Consider the following 21,336-nt stretch of genomic DNA (forward strand, 5'->3'; position numbering starts at 1 on the left):
CAAATTATACAATAAATGAAGTATGTGAAAAGCAAACAGACTTTCTTAAGAATAGAAAATAAAAATATGAACCATATTTAGTCTGGCATGAGGAATAAAATGTGAACTGGGTTTCTAGAAAACAGTTTTTAACTATTACAAATGTATGTAAAGCTGGCGTGCTGGCCTTTTTTGAGATGCACTAGAAGCATAAAAGGTCATTGGAAATAACTCAAGACTCCAATTACATGTCTGATCAATATGAAAAAACGAAAAGGCTTGTGCAAGCTAAAAACATTAACTGCTGAAAGTATTGACAGGCATTCAGACTAAAAGAATATTAATGTTGTCTGAGCTGAAAACACGACTGGGGTTGATCTGAAAAGGTTTTGCAAGGTGCTTTGATGAATACACAGGTGTGGTATTTGTTTTCTCCTTTTGATACCAGCAGAGAACTGGTAAAATGACCACAGTTTGTCAGGTTAGCCTCTGCTGTGGGGCATTAATGGTGAGATTTTAGTATTGTCAATCACTGTTTCTTATTTTGTCAGTGTTTTTACCCTATTTAAAAATAAAATCATAAATTGGAGAGGTACAAGGGAAACAGAATTTGGAGAGATGTGGCACAGAACTGAACACACATGCTCACACTCACTTAGACTCTCAGCTAAAACTCTATATCAAACATGTGGCAGCTATTGTTTAGTTTCTGAAACAAAATCAAATCTCCATAATTTTAATTACATAGAGAATAGTGAAAGCTAAATCTGATCCAAATCAAACATTTATCATAATTAAGGAATTATAAGTGCAGTTAATCCACAGAAAATATTGCAATTTTGAGTTTGTTTTTGAAGACCTCTTACACCCAAAGGCTTGAACATGCAAAAGCATTTCCGTTTCTAATTCCTGGCTGGGGGATTGTTTGTTCTGTCGCCATTAGGAAAAGGAAGCCTAAATCAGCTGCCAGAAGCTACTGTTTGTTCTTTAGAGGTCAATGACTACAAAGCATGCTTCTGTGATCTGACAGCTGGGTAAGACAAGGTGCTGTGCTTGTTGTAAATGACTTGGTTTTTAACCTCTCATCTGCTTTCATGGTGCAAATAATACCTATATACAGTTCTGTGCGTCTTGAAGTTATTTTATTTTAAGAAAAAAAAATACTTTGCTTTTCTAAACCAATTTGCCAATTGGTTCGAAATTATGTCTTAGAATATAATATAATAATATTCCCTCAATTGCATCACTCTTGTTTATTGAATTTATTGTAATTATACAAGTAATTGCAGAAAAAATAACTTTTCATTGAGCAATTTCTTTTTCTTTTAGATTCCCAGCAAGAAAAGGAGCAGAAACTAATTACTATAACTTGAGGCAATGGGCAGAATCTGAGGTGGCGTAGTTTAGACGAGCAGTAGATGACCTTTAGAAGATTAATGCTGTTGCTGTTTTTTTAACAATGAAAGCATGAAAGAACATGGAGGAGGTCTCTTCTGTTTGAGGGAGATTACCAATTGGTAACTGTGGAGTTAAATCAGAAAAGATGTACTTTCTTCCACAAAATTGAGCTACAAAGGTAGGTTTTGTTTGAATGTATTCGAGATCAATAATAAATAAGATGAGTTAAGGCCTTAATTCTTTCATGACAATCTCTACACAGCAAATCGTCATAAAAAATGGCGAATTTTCACATCAGAAAAACACAAAACTATTTGGTGAAATCATACCTAAATTTCCAGTCAGTTGTGAATTTAAACTAATTTGTTTTCACAAAATTAATCAATGTTTATTCATTATATCAATATATAACATATATGAAAATATATATTTCTTGCAGGATTTAGTAGACAAAGTTAGGTGTGTTTTTGTTTTTGCCAAATTAGTAATACTGGGACTTGAGAATCTTTCAAATTTCATTTTTTGTCACAGTTTGACACTTTTGGAAAAAGAACACTTGTCAGGTGCTTTGTGCCCTCCCAAGATGTGCAATTAATCTTGAATAACTAGCTCCTTGTCATTTCTTATCTTTTGAGTGTCATGCTTTAAACTGAGCCCTTTAGGAATTGCTTGGAATCTACAAATTCAGTCTTCTTTCATTTCAATTAGCAGTTTTATTTGAATACTACTAACAATTGACATAAATGTAAGTTGTTACCAGTAATTCTGCCTGTATGGCTTAGACTTCTTTCTGTGCACTGATTATGGTTTCGAAAATGTACATGAAGGTGACTCCCTGCTTTATCTGCCTTTTTATTTTATAATTGAATTCTGAAAGTTGGCTTTTGTGTAATAAAGATAACATCAATCAATGTGCAGGAAGGCCTTATCTGTGAGTTTGTGCATTCCGTCCTCCAGAAGGTGCTAACTCTCTTGATGATGATTACATCTGATGCCTGTGTGGAGTGGGGACAGTGAAACAGAGCCACACAGACTGCATATTTGTAAATAAAGAAAATATTCTTTAACTTCCAGGCATTCATTTCAGAGAAATAAGGTGATCAAAATGAACTTGTTTTCATCAGACATCCATCAAAACCTGGTAGAATGTCACATACCAACATTTCTAATAACCTTGGAAACTTCTGTTTATGTTCTGTAAATCCTGACAGCTACCGATCCCTATGGTTTTCCTAATTCTTTATCTTCTCGGCTTGCACTCCCACATTTACAAGACAAAATAGCAAAATAGAAGCAATGTCTAAGGAAGGAGAGGACATGGAGAGAAAGGAAGGTCTGTCTGCTTTTCATACCACTGACAGCTGTTTCACCTTAAACTGAAGTGGAGGCCATTCCAAAATGAGTTCTGCAATTCCCAGAAATAATTAGAGCAAGGACAAGCATTACAAAGAAATGGGTATTTTAAATGTGAGTTGGGATTATTTTAGATCACAGTTTTTTTTCCTATTACAAAGCTAATGGGTTTGAAAAATATCTTTTTTTTTACATAAATCACCAGGGCAGAATCACATCTGTCAAAAATCTAATCACTACAACCCTACCTTTTTAACTTTGGACAGAATTGTTCCCAGGTAACCATGCTTGATGTTTAGTATTGTATTTATCCATCCATCAACTCTTTTCTCCTAAAGAGATGTTGGTAAGTTAGATTTCAATACATGGCACCTACTGTATAATTTTCAAGGATTCTTTTAAGAATTAAGAATGGAAAGCAAATAAAGTAACAGTTACAAAATCAAATAAAATTGAAATAAGAGGCACAGATTGGGACACCATTCATTCTCATTAAAATGTGCTGATCATGAAATGAAACGTCACTTATAACAGCAACACATTTACAAAGATTATTAAGGAAATAACGCCTTTGTAGCAGATGGACGGGCATTTTATTGAAAAGAATTGCCAAGGTAAATTCATTATACTGATTTAAATGTCATCAACAAGTTTGAGTGCCAGAGGGTCTTCTGTGAAAGTCATAGTCTAGCATGTGGCCACTGTTACAAGCAATATACACTATACATCAGTCCCACTCCTCTTGCAAATTCAAGACAAGAACTGAACCGAGTTGTAGCAGGAGAGCTGAATGATTCCAAATTGGATAAGAAAAATCCAAATGAATATAGGGCATGAATTAATGGAAGAGGTAAGATTTAAGAGGTTATATTTCATGATTTTAAACATATTAAGGATGATGATAATTTAGCATGAGTGGACATCACAAGAATACACACATTTATTGCAAAATGTATACAATTAAAAACAGAACACAGGACACACTGGAAAGGGAACATGCATCTTAAGCGAGAAGATAAGGTTCCTCAATACACAGGGCTGTGGGAGTGGGGAAAACGTTATTCATCAATAGTATTTAAGTTGATAGATGAAAGCCTTTGAAAAAAATTAATGAGAACTTTACCAGTAAGTACAAACATTTACGTTGGGCCAAATTACCTTCTCTAATTTACAGAGAAATCTTGACACATCTTGATTTGTCTGTTTAAAATTTGTGTTTAGCAGTTTGAGGGATTCTTCCTAGAAATCTGATACAAAAAATAGTGTCAATTTAATAAAATTTTAGCTCTAATGAACAGACTAACCGGTCATTTTTCATTTAGTAAAGAAAGAAAATACTAGAACACACAAGGTTTTAAGAAATCAAATTGCAAGACAATTACTAAATGTGTACAAGAATTACACAAATTCCGTCTCATAAAAAAATTTCATCATAACCTTGTTTGGTTAAAGAATGGCGATTGATGGCTACTCAATGACCTTGGCTATGATTTCTGCTTAGGAACTAGACACACAAGATGCAAAGTATAGTGTCTCTCTTTCAGGCTGCATATATAAGATCAATAAATCAACGTGGTCTAAAACGTTTTGAATCATAAACGGAGATCTGCGCTGCATCGGTGTGTAGCACCTAAAGGGCAAGATAGTCCTTTAGCTGTATTTACACATTAGGAGAGTGAGTGAAGAAAATGCTGTCTTAGAAGAATAATATTTTGCTTCTTTGTACACTGAAAGGAACACCTAACCACTATCTAAATCAATATTAGCCCAAACCACACTGATAAAGATTGCATGGCTAACAGAAACAGGAGGTAAAATAAGAGACAGCCAGAAACCCAGCAGAGCTATAAATGATCCAAGTTGTCATTTAGATTTATTGACTTGGCTGTCCCAGTACATTTACGGTTTGCTGCATTCTGCAAAGTACATATTATTATACTGACCTTGTTAGCTGTTTTGTTCAGCTCTAGTTTTTATCAAACAGAAAAGCAGTCACAAAATTCCAGTCCCCTATGGCTTAAACATCTCTTTTACATGTCTACGAACTGATTTATATAGATATTTTAACACTTAAGGTTACATTTCATGCCCATCAGTAGATTTATATATTAGTTATGAAATCCTGTAAACAAACTTTAACCCTAATTCACACTGTACAGTGTTTCTCAAAGATGATATTTGGACCAATACTTGGATGTTCCTAAAACAACAGCATAACAAGACTAAAATCATGAATACTAATTTATTTTTGAGTGTATTGAATATTGAATTGAATGTATCTGAATTCATTGCGCTCAGCTATAATTTAGCAGCAATACAAGACTAATTTTGGGGAGCTGGGCTGAAGTCACTGAAGGCCTTGATTTTATATGCTTTTTGCGCTGGTAATGTATTCCAGAAAATAGAATTTACTTCATTTAAATTCATTTGTAATTGAAATAATTCACTATTTATTTTGCCAAAAGTTGGTACTGCAGTACCCTTTTCCTGTGTATAATGTTCAGGAAATAATGCAAATTTTCTGAAAGATTATAAAGCAAGGAAGTTTTAACAGTTTTGTTAAACCTTTATTTTCAAAACCTGTGTTTTTGTTTTACATTCTTGAGCTTGACTGTTTTATAATGTTGAAAAATAAAACTGAAATCTGACCTTCAAAAGCTTCTTCTGCTTACAAGGTTTGCAGCACAAGCTGCAGTGTTATCAGAGAAAAACAAGCACAGAATTTTACATAGATTTACAAGCACCAGCTAAAACCTACAGTAACTGCCTCCATATTTTAAGAAGTCAAGCCAAGGTTACAGCGAGGAAAAAAGTTCCATAGTTGAAAAAACAAAAACACAACAGACCACAAAATACTGAAAATCTGTATAATTACTTTAACACAATGGATCATTAAAATTAGTCTCTGACACAAATTCATTTGTGACCCCATTTGAAAGAACTAGGTCAGTGACTTATGCATTCCCTTAAATGCAGCAAACTGGCATAAGTAGTCAAATACGCAACTTGAGATGAAGCAATCTTTTATTTTACTAGCCACAATTTCTTTAATTCATGATCATAGTGCTTTAATAAAACACCAGGTACCAGCAATTATTTTCTATGTATTTTAAGTGCATAGAAAGTGTAGATCTTTGATATTAAATTAAAAAAAGACATTTAGGCCATTAATCTGATACTAGGTTCTTTATACTGCTGATTCTTAGAGCATTAACAATGTGGAACACTCTTCATTGGTCCAATGAATAATGATCAGCTAGGCACAGACTACTTCCAGTATTTCCCAGCAGAACACTAAAATAAATGTAAGGTCTTCTGGAAAGCTGATTGAAATTGTAATGAAAACCAAGCAAGAAACTGATGCTCTGATAGAATTACATTTAGCTGATGTCAGCAATCATCAAAACAGACTATTTAATCATTTTTACCAGTCAACACCTGCAAAAAAAAAAACTTGCACTGCACAGCATTAGAGTATTTGCATAAGTAGGCCAGATATCTCATTGCTCAGAATTCTAGTTTGAACAAAATGCTATGCTGATAACATCCTTACTCTTTAAAACCGTAAGAGATCTCTAAAAAGTCAAGTTATCTGTGAGACTGCAGAAAAACTGAATTATGTATCCCTTCATGGACTAAGTGACTGCAGATTGTGCTGTCTTAAGCCCCCAGGAATCTGAATTATATAAAGAATACATAATATACTCTGCATATTCAAAAAAGAGAGCATTTTTTATTTATGGTTTAACTTTCAAGACTTAGTTTAAGCCTTAAAAGTTTTAACTGCAAAATTGTAAGGTCTAAAGTATATTTTGGCAATATCTAAAGTACTTTTGTGTCTTCATAAGGACACTGCCTGTAGATACACAAACCTACTAAATGATATAACACAAATGAACCAGAAAGAAAAGGTGTTCATAATAGTGTAAATGTGAAACACTAAAGTATATGCATTAAAGCTGGAGTCTAGAACTTTCTTTCATCAATATTTTAACCATTTTAAAAAAATAATTTCAGTATCCAAAGAGAAGGCAAGCACCTGAACATATGGGTGAATCAAGGGCCTAAATTGTAACTGGACTAGACTCATAAAAAAATATTTTTCTGAGAATTCTACAAATGATCAGTTTCAGAAATCATATACAGTATAACACCTGTGAGATTTTCGTTTTTACACATTTAGATTGGGGGAAAAAGCTTTCTCAGAAGCTGTAACTGAAATAGCAGAAATGATTGCATTACGACTCCCTTACCTTACTACAAGTAATGCCAGTGTTGATCCATCTTTTCAAACAATCAGAATAAGGAAGTGGCAAGCATTCTGAAAATGTGATCCTAATCCAGTATGCTCTGAATTGCATTAAAGGATTGAGGGATGTTATTATACACCAAAACTATGCCAAAACTCTTTAAATCGCCACTCAAAATGACTGTAATAATATCCAAGATTGCTAATATACAGTAGCATCTATCCATAAAAGCCGTGATGACACCAAACCAAGTAATTATAGAGCAATAAGTCTTGAAAGGTTACAGAAACAATAATCATGTAAACGTTAATGGATTTATAGTGAGTTATATCCACATTCAAGAGAACAAGAAACAAAGCATATCATGTACTACTTTTAAAAAAATAATTAGAAGGTTTATGTTAAAGTTACACACAAAAAATAATTAAAAAAAATAAATTGAAGATGAAATAAATATAAGGTAATGGGTGTATAAAGACTGAAAAATGGGATGGAGAAAGCACAGATAAGGAATTGTTGCTTGAACTGGGTATTAATCAGTGAAGTACCACAGGGATCTACTGATATACAAGTGATTATTTCAGTGGACAGAAAATATCAATTAAGATCCATTAACTGCCAAGTACTTGAAAGTAGTATTGAAAGCAAGGGCTTCCACACAGGAGTGACCTATGTGTTAGTGAAGAAAATAACATCCTGACATGCTTTGGATCTCACATAAATATGCAGGACAGGTCAGGTGGTCTATAATTATAGCTAGCATGGTACAAGACCTCAGCAGTGACTTTGAAAGAGGGGTGAGAGTTGGGGTGTTTGGGCAGTGACCAAGACGGCTTAGCTTATGATGTTGCACAGCCAACTGTTTCAAAGGTAATGTCAACATGAAACGCTAAGGGATAGACATCACCAAGGGACAACAGGACATAATATTCATGCAATATTTCGAAGTCCAAGGCAAAACAAGCAAGCAAGTGGAGACCGCAAATTTCATCCACATATGCGATTTGCTAGTTTAATTAAAAATGGACTGCAGAGAACTTCACAGAGCAGGATACTGTAGTTGAATTGCAATGCACAATCCACTCATCATACCAGCAATGGCTATTTGAGAGTCCAATGGTGCAAAGATCCCAGGCAATGCACTGCTGAGCAGTGGAGAAATTGATATTGATGGATTTCATCCTACACCATGTTCTCAACAAACAGACCAGTGCAGAAAGAACTGTACAGCCCCGAGTGCTTGGCTCACACAGCAAACAGGACTGGTGGTTCAAGAATGTCATGGAACATATTTCTGCGGCATGGTTTTGGTGCATTCATTCCCTTAGAAGTCAAGGTCAATGGTAATCACTGCTTAACAGTATTGAACATATCTTCGCCTAAATTTGTAGCATTTCTTCCTGCCAGGAGGGGTGTCTTCTAAGAGGATAATCCCCCTATCCACAGAGCAGATGTAGTCACCTAACAGTTGGATGAGCATGACACTGATGCTACCCATAAGTCATGGCTTTCTGAACCCCCTCAAGCATTTTGGGATGTAATAGAATGAAACCTGAGATTCTATTGTCATCAACCAGGTGTGAGTTAATCGCATGGAATAATGGTGCCCCATCCCTTAATTCAATATATTCAACAAATGATAACATATGAGTAGAAAACACTATAGAAGTGTTTCAAAAAGATTTTGATAATGCATGACTGTGTAAACACCTGGTAGATGACATTTAATTTAGAGGTACACAGCATTACATGCAAGTAGGAACAACAAATTACAAATATAAAATGTGAAAGACAATAAGCTCCTAGAAGCTGCTCATAATGAAAAAGACTATGCTTATGTTGATTAATCATTTCCCTCCTCTTGGCAATGACTAGAAGCAAAGAAATAAGCAAACAACTTAAGATATGTAGTTAAGAGTATAACATTTTTAAAAAAATGAATGTTGTGCTAAAATTGGTTACAAATGCAATGTTATGCACCAGTAACACTTCATTTAGAACACAGTATAAGATTTCAGTGATAATGACAAAATAAATCTCTAAAATCTGTCCAAAGAAAAACAAACAGGTATATTCTTATGCTTAACAACATGTTCAACACTGACATGACAAAACTAAGTTGTTTTAGACATGAATAGAGATTCAGATATTCAAAATGTTCAATGGCCTTGATAGATTTGACTGTAAAGAACAAGCCAGAGGACTAGAGTCAAACTAGTAGTCAATAAATTAATTGGATTTTGCCAATAGAATAAAAGTCTCAGATTTAACCTAAAATAATTTTTACACTTCTTTAGCAGCAGGACTTCATTTATGTGGTGCCAAGACTTTAAGTTTTAAATTTACAGCCAAATGTATAAGATTATAAACAGTATTATTGCCACTTCAGAGCAATACGACATGATGTTATCGCAACTACAGAAAATAAAAATGATCTGAAATGAATCACAAATACTTGATTTTGTCTAAATATAACCAAAATGTGTAACTTGACTTTCTATGCTCTTATGATTAAAATCTAAAGATGTTATGAAGCTGCAACTGTAGAAATGAAGCTGTTGCCAGTGCTAAATTAATTTGCTATTTTTGTGACATTTCTTAATGTGTCCTGCAGTGTGAGCTAAGAAAAACTTAGAATCCAGCCTCTGCATTCGATTAACCTCACATACACACACATTTACACATGTAACACTTTTTTGAATAGCTTTAAATTAATAACAAGGAGGACTGAAAGGTTATCCACTTTTTTTCCCCCCAACACAGGTTATCAATAGTGTAGGTTCAAATATTATGGACATGCTGAACATGTGGCAGTAGTTTCAAACAATTGCATCACCCAAAATCCCAAACTGAAAGTATTTCACATAGGCAAACATTTTTGGAAATACGCCATCTTTATATTAGAAGTACTTTGATTATTGTGAATAAGATGACTCAGATTAATGTCAATATGATGCTTAATTATGCCATTCTTCATTAACAAAAAAAAATACAGTAATCGAAAATTGTAATTTGCACTTAATCTCTTAAATAAATGAATTATTCAAAAAAACTCAGTGACTGTGACAAATATTCAGTTTAAACCTTTATTAAAACAATAATTATGAAATTAACAATTTAATTTTTCCATCATGAAATTTAATTTGAGGTTCAAAGTATTTGTCATGCATATGTTTTCTTTAAGAAGATTCACATATATATAACTTTTCAGTATAGACCAGTCTACAGTATAAAGTCTGCTCTACACCTTTTCATTTTCTGTTTGTACTAAATGTGACCTCCTTAACAGTCTCAAATTGTGAGGCTTTATGGCTATAATGATGGACATTACTGCTTTAAAACTGTAATAAAAAAGAAAAACAAAAAGGAAAACAAAATACAAAACGTGGCTTACTGTCCCTTATACTCAGCAGACTTTATTTATCTGTTGCTTTTTTTTACATTTTGAAAGTTAACAAAATATCAAATAGCCATCTGTGGGAGGACAATGTGAAGGGATTTTTTTCTGGCATTAACAAAGACTGTTATATTGAAAAATATAGTTTTGAGTATGCTTATAGATGAAAGCATATGGTGTGAAAAGAAACCTGGGCACCCCCTGTCCGAAACAAAAATAGCTGCAGCACAAACTTTTACTTCTAGCTAAGGCGGACAACAATCATTTTGCCAATGCAGAAAAACGTCCAACAGACAAGTTGGAAAGGATGGGGGCTGCTCTGGACTGATGACGCTCTGACAGTTCATGGACACGCTGGTTAAACAGTTCTTTTCCCAAGGCATGGGAGATGCTCATACTTCTTAATTCAGCCTCCAGGAAATGAGTGGCAGTTCCAGCTCAGAATCGCAAGTGGGATTTGTGCTTCACCATGTACCTGTTTGTTTTATAAATAAAAGAAAGTCAGTGTTCCGATGCAAACCAATGCAAAACAATCTCTATACAATGAAGGCTCCTTGCCGCATAACATCAAAGGTAAGACTTATACTGTAGCTCTATTGTTATTTTTGAGCAGAGAAAACCAAAATACAGTAAAATATCTTTAAAGTAAGAACTTACTTAGGCAAAACAGAACTTAATTTAGGATTACAGGAATCAATTATCAGTAAAGGATGTTACAATTTACATGCACAACTATACTTGAAGTTCAGTGATTTCTATCGTGATCGTTAATCATACAAATACCCAGGTCAAGTAAACAATGTACTACAAGAGGTACTGAGACACAATAGAAAGGTGCCTTATTGCTGTGTATAATCTTAATGCGAGGTGGGGCAATAGCATTCAAACTAAAGCACTATAGAACCAACAGGGGCTACATTTCTGAAAATACCCCAAAATAAAGTCTTGGATATACTTATAGATGAGAGGATATGGAAAATAGTTGAGTAAACGGGAAATAGGTTAGATTTCCACAGCCCATAAGTAATCATCAACAGGCAACAGAGCCTTCAGAATTCTCCCTTAAAATTGCAAATGCAATCATGAGAATGATAGTTAAACCACTGGAAGCAATAAAATGGTGTTATGTTACCGCACAAACAAAAAACATACTTGAGAGCACTGAAATCACATGTCAATGTGAATGTGAAAAATAGGCCTTAGAACACCTAGTTGGGTAGAGCGATGTGTGGTATGCGAGCAAAACACTTGAGCTAGGCAAGACAACAAGAGTTGGAGAATACGAATGCTTTTAAACACTTCCGCAGGCAGAACCGAGTATGACCAAGGTTGGGATAACTGGTACATTACACAGAAACTGTGCGAGAGCAAGTTCCAGGGGTGTGGTTCGCAAGGGAGGCCTGTATTTATAAATAACAGATTAATACCATACTAAAAAATACTAGGAAATCAATATAAGCAACGTAAACTCCAATAAAATAAGAAATTAGAAAATTACACAAATGATGAATAATTGAATTGAACATTCAGAGGTGGACTGTTTAAGTGTCAACATTTTCATTCAAACCAGTTGTTTTACAACTATCATTTCTATATTTACTAGCTACTGTTAGATTAAAAGCAGTGCTTTTCTATCCATCATCAGAAAGCTGCTTATCCTGGTAAAGGTTGGACACCTCCTAGACAGGATACCAGTTCATTTCAGAGCTACAGAGAAAGGGATCATTTGAAATAATCAACCTAGCCAAGGTGTCTCCGAGAGGTGGGAGGAAACCACAGCACTTGAAGAAAACCTACAAGAACACCTGAAAATTGGAACTTCAAAGCTAGAGATGCTCGAGTTTAGATTAGTTCTAGTGTTAAAGTTAGATATCCGAAGTGTTTTCAGAAACCTAACAAATGATTTTAGATTTCAACCCATTTTGTCATACCAGATTTCACAATATCTTAAAATGCAATAACTTTGCATCAAATTAATTTACAGATTTCTGAAAGAAATTACAAGAAATCCAATGTTTCCAGGTATCTATAATGGAGATGGAGATATCTAACTAATCCTGAAATGACTGATATCTCTAAATAATTTGGCTTGCCATAGTTCCTGGCTGTTTAGCTGAGAGGTATTTAGACCAGTTTCAGACAGCATCATTTTAATATCTATAAAGAGTACAGACTTAAATGTATATACTGCTTAAGTAAATTATTTTCCATTAAATTTCACTCCCAATATATTCCATACACTTGAGACAAACAGCCAATGAGCAAATCATCAAAGGTTGTGAATATCTGCTATAGCTTCCATCATTCAAGTTTGTATTAACATTCAAATTTGATAGACAAAGATTAAGGCTTCAAGTTATCCAGATAAGTTTGTAAAATGAAACTACAGTATTTCAGTAAGGAAAGCCAATTTTTTTAGCAAACACTTCTGAAAAGCAGTGATAATTACAAATAAACCTAATTAAGAAAAAAATAATTTGCTTTTAGATCAATTTGGCATTTGCTGTTGTCAAAAAGTCCTTTCGCAATCATAACTTTCACTGGATTTTTTAAGGTACAGAGAATGTTCACTACGAAATGTGTTGTTTACAATATTCTCCGCATTCCAATAAAATGTTATAACGTGATGTTTTGTTTTTTTAGTTTTTCTGAATTAATATAAGAAGGGAAACCCCTCTCATTGCAATCAAAAACTGTACATTTTTTACAGTAAGGCCCACAGGATTAGTTTATCTTAAGAAGATGGGGTAAATAAATAAACCCCCAATTAGATGCAGAAGTTTACAAGAATATATGTTTTTTAGATTTTATTCCTCTTAAATAACAAATGCTTATATACAAACTGTATATGTAATAAAATTTATTTCACAACAAAAAGGCATCTACCTTTAACAAATTAAAACTTTGCTCACCTGTCCAGAGTTTCCCAGAAGCGCAAAAACACTGGTCTGTCCAAATGCCTTTTGTGATGGCTCAGCTCCAGTACTGTCACATCCCATTTCTGCACGTTGGGATCAGTCTTTGCTTCGTCATATTTAAGGTGAAAGGCTCTGACTGTAAAACAACAAAAAAGGTTTTATTTTTGGAGAAAGACAAAAAAGACTTTTTTAAATAGATTGCATTCAAAGATTTCAGAAGCAACTTAAAACAAGCCCCCCCAAAAAACTTGTTCTATTGTTTACAGAAGAATAAAACAACAAGCAGAATTCTATTTTGGAATTACATAAATAAGGAGTAACTTGAGTTGCAATATTTAAAAAAAAATTCTGTAGACATAATAAGGGCAATTATCAATGTGATTCCATAAATAGAAAAAATGAAATGTTACGAGTATTTTACTTGCGTTTTATTTTTGAAAGTGACTTGGGTTACCAAAAAACATGTATACACATAGAGGTTTAATATAGGGGTGTGTACAATATTTCAAGAGCACTACGACTGTGTAGTATCTCTTAAGATTTGTTCTTATTGGTAGTTCATTTAACATATTGTGGATTAAATATCCCCCTAGGACTTTTTTTTACATTTTATTGTGTTATAAAATGGAACCATAACATTTAATTGGGATTTTATGCGACTGATCGACACAAAACATGTCAAAGTGAAAACAAAATTTCCCAAATTTATTAATAACACTATAAAATGTGAAAAAGTCCAAGGGGTAAATACTTTTAATACCACTGTATTGCTTTTGATTTCACATTTCGCTCAATGGCAATATAACAGCAGATGCACCTTTTAAATGCAATGAGGATGGACAACTATAGAAATAACTACTTAAACGGACTTTCACAGTTTAAAAGATAATTAAAATATAAGATTATCATAAATTGTCTAATTAATAATTATACAGAACTATCAATTTGTCTGTTTTTTAAATCAAAAGAAAAAAGGTTGTCTGGTACCAAATTAAATTTAACTCTGCACTGACAGTAAATAAAAGGTAAAGCAGTTTATCTTCAAAATAATGTCTTTATTTAGATACCCTCATTAAAAATCATAGGAGTAACGTCGCTAGTAGAGTACCATAGTGATCTTCATTTGAACCACTGCCTTTTCTGATATCAGTGATCTAGATTTTAGTATTCAATCTCAAATTATACCAAAATAGGATGAGACGCAAAAACTGTAAAGGAAATTCTTAATGATTTAGGTAGAAAGACTAAGCAAATTTAACAGTTAATTTCAAGTTTAATATACATTTAATGCATGCATGTTTTTAGAAGTCAAGTTTAAGATGAGATTTTATTAAACATTTAATGTAGAGTACAGCGTACTTGCAAGTAGCCAGAACAAACTGTAACTAGAACATGGGAAATCATGACCTTGAAGACTAATGGAAAAACGATGAAAAATATTTGTTATACTATTGTTAACATTTTGTAAACAACAGAGGGGAATAGTGGGGAAGCGATACAAAAAGGAAAACAGAACAACAGAACACATTAAGTGCATACTTTAAATATGTTATTCATTGGGGTGCTAATTTCAGCATTCAAAATGCTCAATGGCATTGACAAAGTAAGCTCTATGAACTTCCTCAGCATTAACAGTGAAATATAAGCTCAAGGGAACTGACAGCAAGACAAAGTTCAAAATAAGCAACTATTTAATTTGAAGAATTTCAAGGAATATGACACTTTCAGTAGTCTCGAAAGGTTTATTATTTTATTTTGACCATATACAAAGTAATCCAGGATTTCAGATTAATTTCGTTCATTTCTGGGATTTATTTTAATCTAACTCCAAACTAAATGGCATTATATAACCCTTTTTTTTTTATAAGACCTTCAATGTACACGTGGTTAGGATAACAGTGCTGAACTCAGAGATAATGAAAAGAAAATAGCCTTCAAACAGCCTCCAAAAGGTGTTCTGTAGACATCAATCTGGAGTCTGAACAACCTGTCTGCTAGTCAGGATTTGAATCCTGTATCTTGACATCTCAATTGTGTTGTTAAACTGATGAGGAGAAAAATGGTGTTGCATTTTGTTTCTTGAAATCTAACACATGAAATTCATTTTTCACCTTTGCATTACCTTAATTTTTTTTAACTTACTTTTGGCAAAAATATCAACTGGTGAGCCGTCAGGTAACAACCATGGCCAACCTTTAAACTGCCAAGCAGGACCTTGGACAAACACTGCCACAACACGATCCCTTTAGAAAAAGAAAAAAGAAATCTTAGATGATCTGTTGCACATATTTTTCACATACTTCAATTATTCTCAATCTGTAAATACACTTAAATCCATGCTGTACACTTCAGAGGTAAACTTGTTAAACATACATATGCTGCAAAATGTAAAAATAAACAGTGCAAAAAGGAAGCTTTAAACAAATAATAATTCCACAATCTTCTCAAACTAAATTAATGCATTAATAAATGCACTCAATTAACAGTAAAACCTTAAAATGCAAAAGGAGCAAAGAAGTTGATATCGAACAAAAGACACTTTGAAGAAATATTAAAGGCATCAGTATAATTGTATATGCCATTTTCTATAAGGTGTACTTTTTGAACAACTGTACTTTTTTTTTTAACAGCTTTATCCAATACAAGGTCAGGCTACAGGGGAATTGCACATTCTGGCAAGAAACAGACACAAGGCAGCCATATACCCAGGATGGGATTTCAGTCCATTGCATGATGGACAACATTCAACAATTTTCTCAGAAGCCAATTAAACTACCAATATGTCTTTAGACTGATGAAGGAAAATGAAGCACCCGGAGGAAACCCAGCAAACACAGGGAGAACATACAAACTCATTGATACTACTCCAGGAATGAAGCCAGGGCACTAGTGTGGCAAGGCAGCAATGCTAACCACTGTGCTGTAAAGGACACTGAATTTGATAATACAATAACACAGCACATTATAAAAAGTATTCATAAAGCTTATGTTTTTAATAATTTTTAATTTTCAAATAAGACACAAATGGTATAACTGCCTCCATTTTGCCTCAAACTCAGTGACACATCCCTCTAAGCCTCCCCTTATAAATAAAATCACCTAGGTCAGAATCATCGTCTAGCACCACGTGATAACACAAAATATTTTGAATATGGATAAAGAAGAAGACACCCGTTTACAGAATTTAACCACCTTTGGACACTCCCTAGGGACTATGAACTAACTTCAGAAAGATACTGTCTAAGGGGTCAAACGCACTGTGCTGAATATTTAAATGGATGATTGGGATTTTTGGAAGCAGGTTTTATATCAAATATTGTTTCAGGAAATCATGTTCCATTTATTCCATTTAAGTCACTATGTCAAATAATATACGGGTTTAAATGTAGCACACAATAAAAAAAAGAAATCCAGTCTTACTAAGGTGCAACTGATTTTGCATGGGGTGTTTTAGACATCTTTACCCACTGGCACACTAAAGAAAGGAGATGCCAGTATAGAAGAACAAAGAGGCTGGAAGCCTGTATTTCAATTGAAAGTACTGGAATTCATGAAAACCAATTTTATTTAACATATTGTATTAGCAAATATTGGCTACAATACAAATTTGTCACACCAATGAAAAGAAAGAGAACAGGGAAAGTTGAAGTGCCTAGAAGGGATTTTTTAATTACAAAAACTGGAAAACGGACATGCCCCCTAATTAGTTACTAGTTACTTTTTCTACTTAAAGATAAATCATGTATAATTATGGGACCAAATGCAATCTCTCATGTTTTAGAGGTAAACCTATGAATCAGATTTCAAAACCTATATTGCATGAGCCGCCATCCTTAAAACCTTTCAGTCTATAGAATGGACAACATGGTTGCTTCCCTTTATATATGAATTTCAAAAATATAGAATGTGAATCCAACCCAATAACCTATGGGAATGAGAAACCAGAATCATACATCTAAACAAATTAAGCAAGAATGTAAGGAAGGACAGCACACCAAAATGTTAGGTTTCTATTTGTATTTCCTCTGTATGAAGGTAGTCCTAAAACTTCATGTGGATTTTACTTCTTCTGGAATTAGTAAAGACTACTTTGTCCTGCATGATATTTTCAAAATAACATTACAGATGTAAGAAAACATATAATGTAATTTTAACATTCCTAGCATCTAACAAATCTGAAATAAAAATCTATGCTTTTCCAATTTGTGATTGTGAAGGACTATGTTTTGTAGCTGTGCTATTTATATGGATAAGTGTTAGATCACTGTCCAACAGACCCAAAGACAAGGACTCCAATGCTTCTGCAGTCCAAAAAACAAAATCTTTTCAAACAGGGAAATGGAGACTAAATAGCAAAAATGTCTAAGGCAGCCATCAACTTCACTGTAGATGCTCTTTATAAAAAAAAAAAACTCCCAAGAGCTCATTTGAACCTTTACTATTAATACATACCAGTCCTGGGGAGCCAGTTTGAGGGGCTGGTCTATCACCCTGTATGGCACAGTGACACTCAGTGTTGTTCCACCTGGTTGAATCTGATCCTTTCGCCTCTGAAGTAAGACTTCATTTTCTCGTTGAAATCCTTGTTTTTTCTTTTCCTCGGACGTCACAAACCTTTGAAATTTTGTACATTTTAGTACTACCAAAAACTAGGTTTCAAGAGACAGGGCAGAGAAAATTGATAATTGCAACTTCACAGTACATAAAATAAAACTATAAAGAAAATATAAACTTCAATCTTTTCCTGGGACTTACTTAGACTTCTTTGAAAAAATTATAATGAACAATTTATACATTTAAGGGATTCAGCTTGTACTTCAGGTAATAAACAAATAATAAAATCGTGCTTTGAAGTAAACCATTTTCCTTCGAGTTGTATCCTTAATCATTAACGACTGCAAGTGGTAATCATGGTAAGGAATGTAATATGAAGAATGTAACCAATCTCTAGGCTCATTTTTAACTTGTAGCTGATTTAACATCTGGAGGTAATGGTATACAATGTCCTACAATCCCAGATTGACAGTGAATTTGCAGTCCTGGTACTAGAGGGAGAGTTCTACAAGCTGGGCTTCTATCGGCCAGAATAAGCTCATTATTGGCTTAACTGGAGCAGTTTGACAGGTTCTTGTAGCTTTTCTGGTTCCGATGTTTTAAAGAGACCTAGAAAACATACATTCTGGCCCTTTGGTACCAGGATTGGGGACCCTGCTCCAAGGGCTTGTTCCCCCTTCTGTTAAATTTGTGAGCTGGTTGACAATGTTTATTAAAAAAAACAAACAATTCATTGTTGTATAATGTAGAGAGACTTTTTTTAGACTAAAGGGATTTTCTTCTTTCCAACATAACAGGGTGAACAAAAACTATTATTCCTCAGTCCCTATAATGCCTGTACACCAACTTCTGAAAACAAATTTTTCTTTGGCAAATGTTTGTGCCACACCACAGTATGGCATATCACTTAACATTAGTTTTTAGTTACTCAGAAGCACAATAATTGTCTAAATGCTTATCGCCCCGTCAGCATTTCGTTTTCAAAAGCCACTTCACACCCACATTTAGTAACTGACAAAGGGATTCAATTGTGATGAACTGGTCTGGTAGGATAATTAAGAAGCACTGGATAGAAGCAGACATTCAATGTGTGACATCTTGCTCATTTCCACAAACTTTTAAATCGGATGACAAACATCATCAGAAGCAGCTGGTTAACAAGTACATTGATGTGAATCAAGGATTTAAACTGGAGAATCAGTAATTCTATATCTGACAAATGTCATCCATCAGACGCAATTTAACAGGTATAAAAAAAAATCACAGGATTCAATTAAGGAAAAAAAATACTTTCTACTATTGAGCTCAGCATGCAGGAATATAGTGTTCCAATGATGTTACTGTCTAAACAAGGTTTCTTGAATTTGGGATTACTGTTTTGGGCTTTGAAAACTTGAAAAAAACACATATCTTAGAAAAAAGCAAACATAATATCTTTAAGAAGAAGACTTAGAATAATGCAAATGGTTTAATAAAATACTGATCTAGGTCAACCTTACAGAAGTTCTTATTTATAAATGTAACAAAAACTTTCCTATGCATATCACTGCTTAATAAAGTTTTAAATTAAGTTGGTATACAAAACCCTTAAGTGATGCTGACTACGCTACAAACAAAAGCTCCAAGTCATCAGTGGGAACATATTCTCAAAGTTTTTGCCCTAGTCGCATCGGAAAGATGTGAAGCTTCAATATCGTTTCAGAAAAACTGCCAGACTTCATTAGCTACTTTTCATCAGCTTAACAATGTTCTCAAGCTTAGGACTGAAAGCTGAAGTAAGGATCTATACAGTCGAATGTTCAAACTTTTAAGACGAAGGGCGTTTCATTCATTTTTGTCACTTTTAATATTCCCGTCTTCCCTCTCTTAAATTAGAATTCATTTTTCTAAAATGTATCTGAACATGTATGGAAGATAAGAATGATGACCACTTCTTTGTAACAGTAGTTACCCCAAGTAGCAATTAATACTAATCCTTCCATCGGTGACAGTAATGGTCTTGCAACAAAGAAATGTAAGACAAATCACTTTAATTCTACCAGAATGTGTTGATTAATTATATAGCAGTTTACATTAATATGAAGTACTGAGAGGTTTGCAGTTCCAACAGTACATCAGCATCACACACACATGATACGTCTTTACTATACTTATTTCAGACTTAAATCAATTTTGATTGAGAATTTCTAATTGAAAGTATTTAAAATAAACAGCACAAATCTGTCGGTAATGTTTTTATATGTAAAGTGTGCACATATGAAAATACGGGTCAACACTCAAGCACCTATATAAAATATGAAGAAAAAAGAAACAGAAATTGCTGCTTAAATACAAATCATTGATTCAGTTGAGATGACCATAACTGCATCAGTTAAAGGTAAAACTTACCACTACTTTAACTGAAACATGCTGTGTACCACTTTCACATCTCCAAATTATACTAATCTTGACATCTTAATACAGCACTGAAAAAAAAATCTGAATAAGTCTTACGGCAATAAAACAGGTAATTTGTTGAATGTGATTCTCTAAACAATGTGCTTGTAAGTGTCTAGTACACTGTAGTGTCTGAAACACTCCGTAAAACAATTATGGCCCTGCCCAGAAGACCATTTAAAATCAGGGACAAATATATAAATACTGAAAATGTAAAAAAAAAAAGTCAATTATCTTGTTTGAGGACAAGAACTGAAACACAGGGAGAAAAAGAAAAATCTCAAACCTGTCACTGCAAGACAAGTCAGATTCATAGGACTATATCGCCTTTCAGGTTTTCTAGCCTTGTGTACCTCAGGCAGCAACATCAAGCAGGGCTTCTGAATACAATCAAAGCACAGTGAGGGGTATTTCTGTTGTAAGTGACATTCGCAAAAACAATACTGCACCCGAGACAGAAAGTGACAGGATTTATTAGTTTTGACATTTGTTAGTGATATAAAATTCAATCTGCTTAAAAGGAAAGCCACGGTATTATACAAATCTGTGTGCAACAAATGCATGGCTGTTAGTTATCATTAATGTTATGAATGAAGGAATTTTAGCTTTTAGAAAAGGTAAAGTTCTTAGATTTCTTACAGGTATTTTTTGTGGTGAACCTGGCATATTCAAGGCAAAAAAAATGAAAAATGAGGAATTACCAAATACAAATGAATTTGATTTTCAAGGGCTCATCACACTGAATATCACAAAAAGGTAATTGCAGGTTAACCTTGATTTATTAATATAATGACTATCTCAATTTATTTCTGACTTCAGTTTAATAGAGAAGAGATGGCTATTTGAAAACCTTACTGCAATCAAGGATTCAGACAGTGCTTTTAAGTGCTGCAAAAAGGATACATCGATAGGTAGCTTATTAAATACTGTTTCATGCGACGGGGGTGGGGGGAATTCTTTAAAATGCCTGGAATGATTAGGGCGCTGTATTTGAGAAAGGGGCCTCCCCACCCCACTCAAGGGTCTTATGTACATGGTGTCACTAAAGTTG

At 33.9% G+C, this 21,336-nt stretch overlaps 1 protein-coding gene across 2 annotated transcripts in view; it reads right to left on the minus strand.

Annotated features, from left to right (window-relative positions):
* Positions 1-10,052: 10,052 nt before the first annotated feature.
* cdc73 (cell division cycle 73, Paf1/RNA polymerase II complex component, homolog (S. cerevisiae)) overlaps positions 10,053-21,336 on the minus strand; it is a 73,783-nt gene continuing 62,499 nt past the window's right edge. For both annotated transcript variants that reach the window (XM_088598472.1, XM_088598471.1), the window contains exons 14-17: positions 17,748-17,909; positions 15,438-15,538; positions 13,290-13,431; positions 10,053-10,852 (exon numbers count right to left, since the gene is read on the minus strand). In XM_088598472.1, coding sequence (XP_088454598.1) covers positions 10,816-10,852; positions 13,290-13,431; positions 15,438-15,538; positions 17,748-17,909 — 442 coding nt within the window. In that variant the 3' untranslated portion in view covers positions 10,053-10,815. The remainder of the gene's footprint in view (positions 10,853-13,289; positions 13,432-15,437; positions 15,539-17,747; positions 17,910-21,336) is intronic.

This window comes from Lepisosteus platostomus, chromosome 11 (genome assembly GCF_059453375.1).
Source record: "Lepisosteus platostomus isolate fLepPlt1 chromosome 11, fLepPlt1.hap1, whole genome shotgun sequence".
In the NCBI taxonomy this organism is placed as follows: domain Eukaryota; kingdom Metazoa; phylum Chordata; class Actinopteri; order Semionotiformes; family Lepisosteidae; genus Lepisosteus; species Lepisosteus platostomus.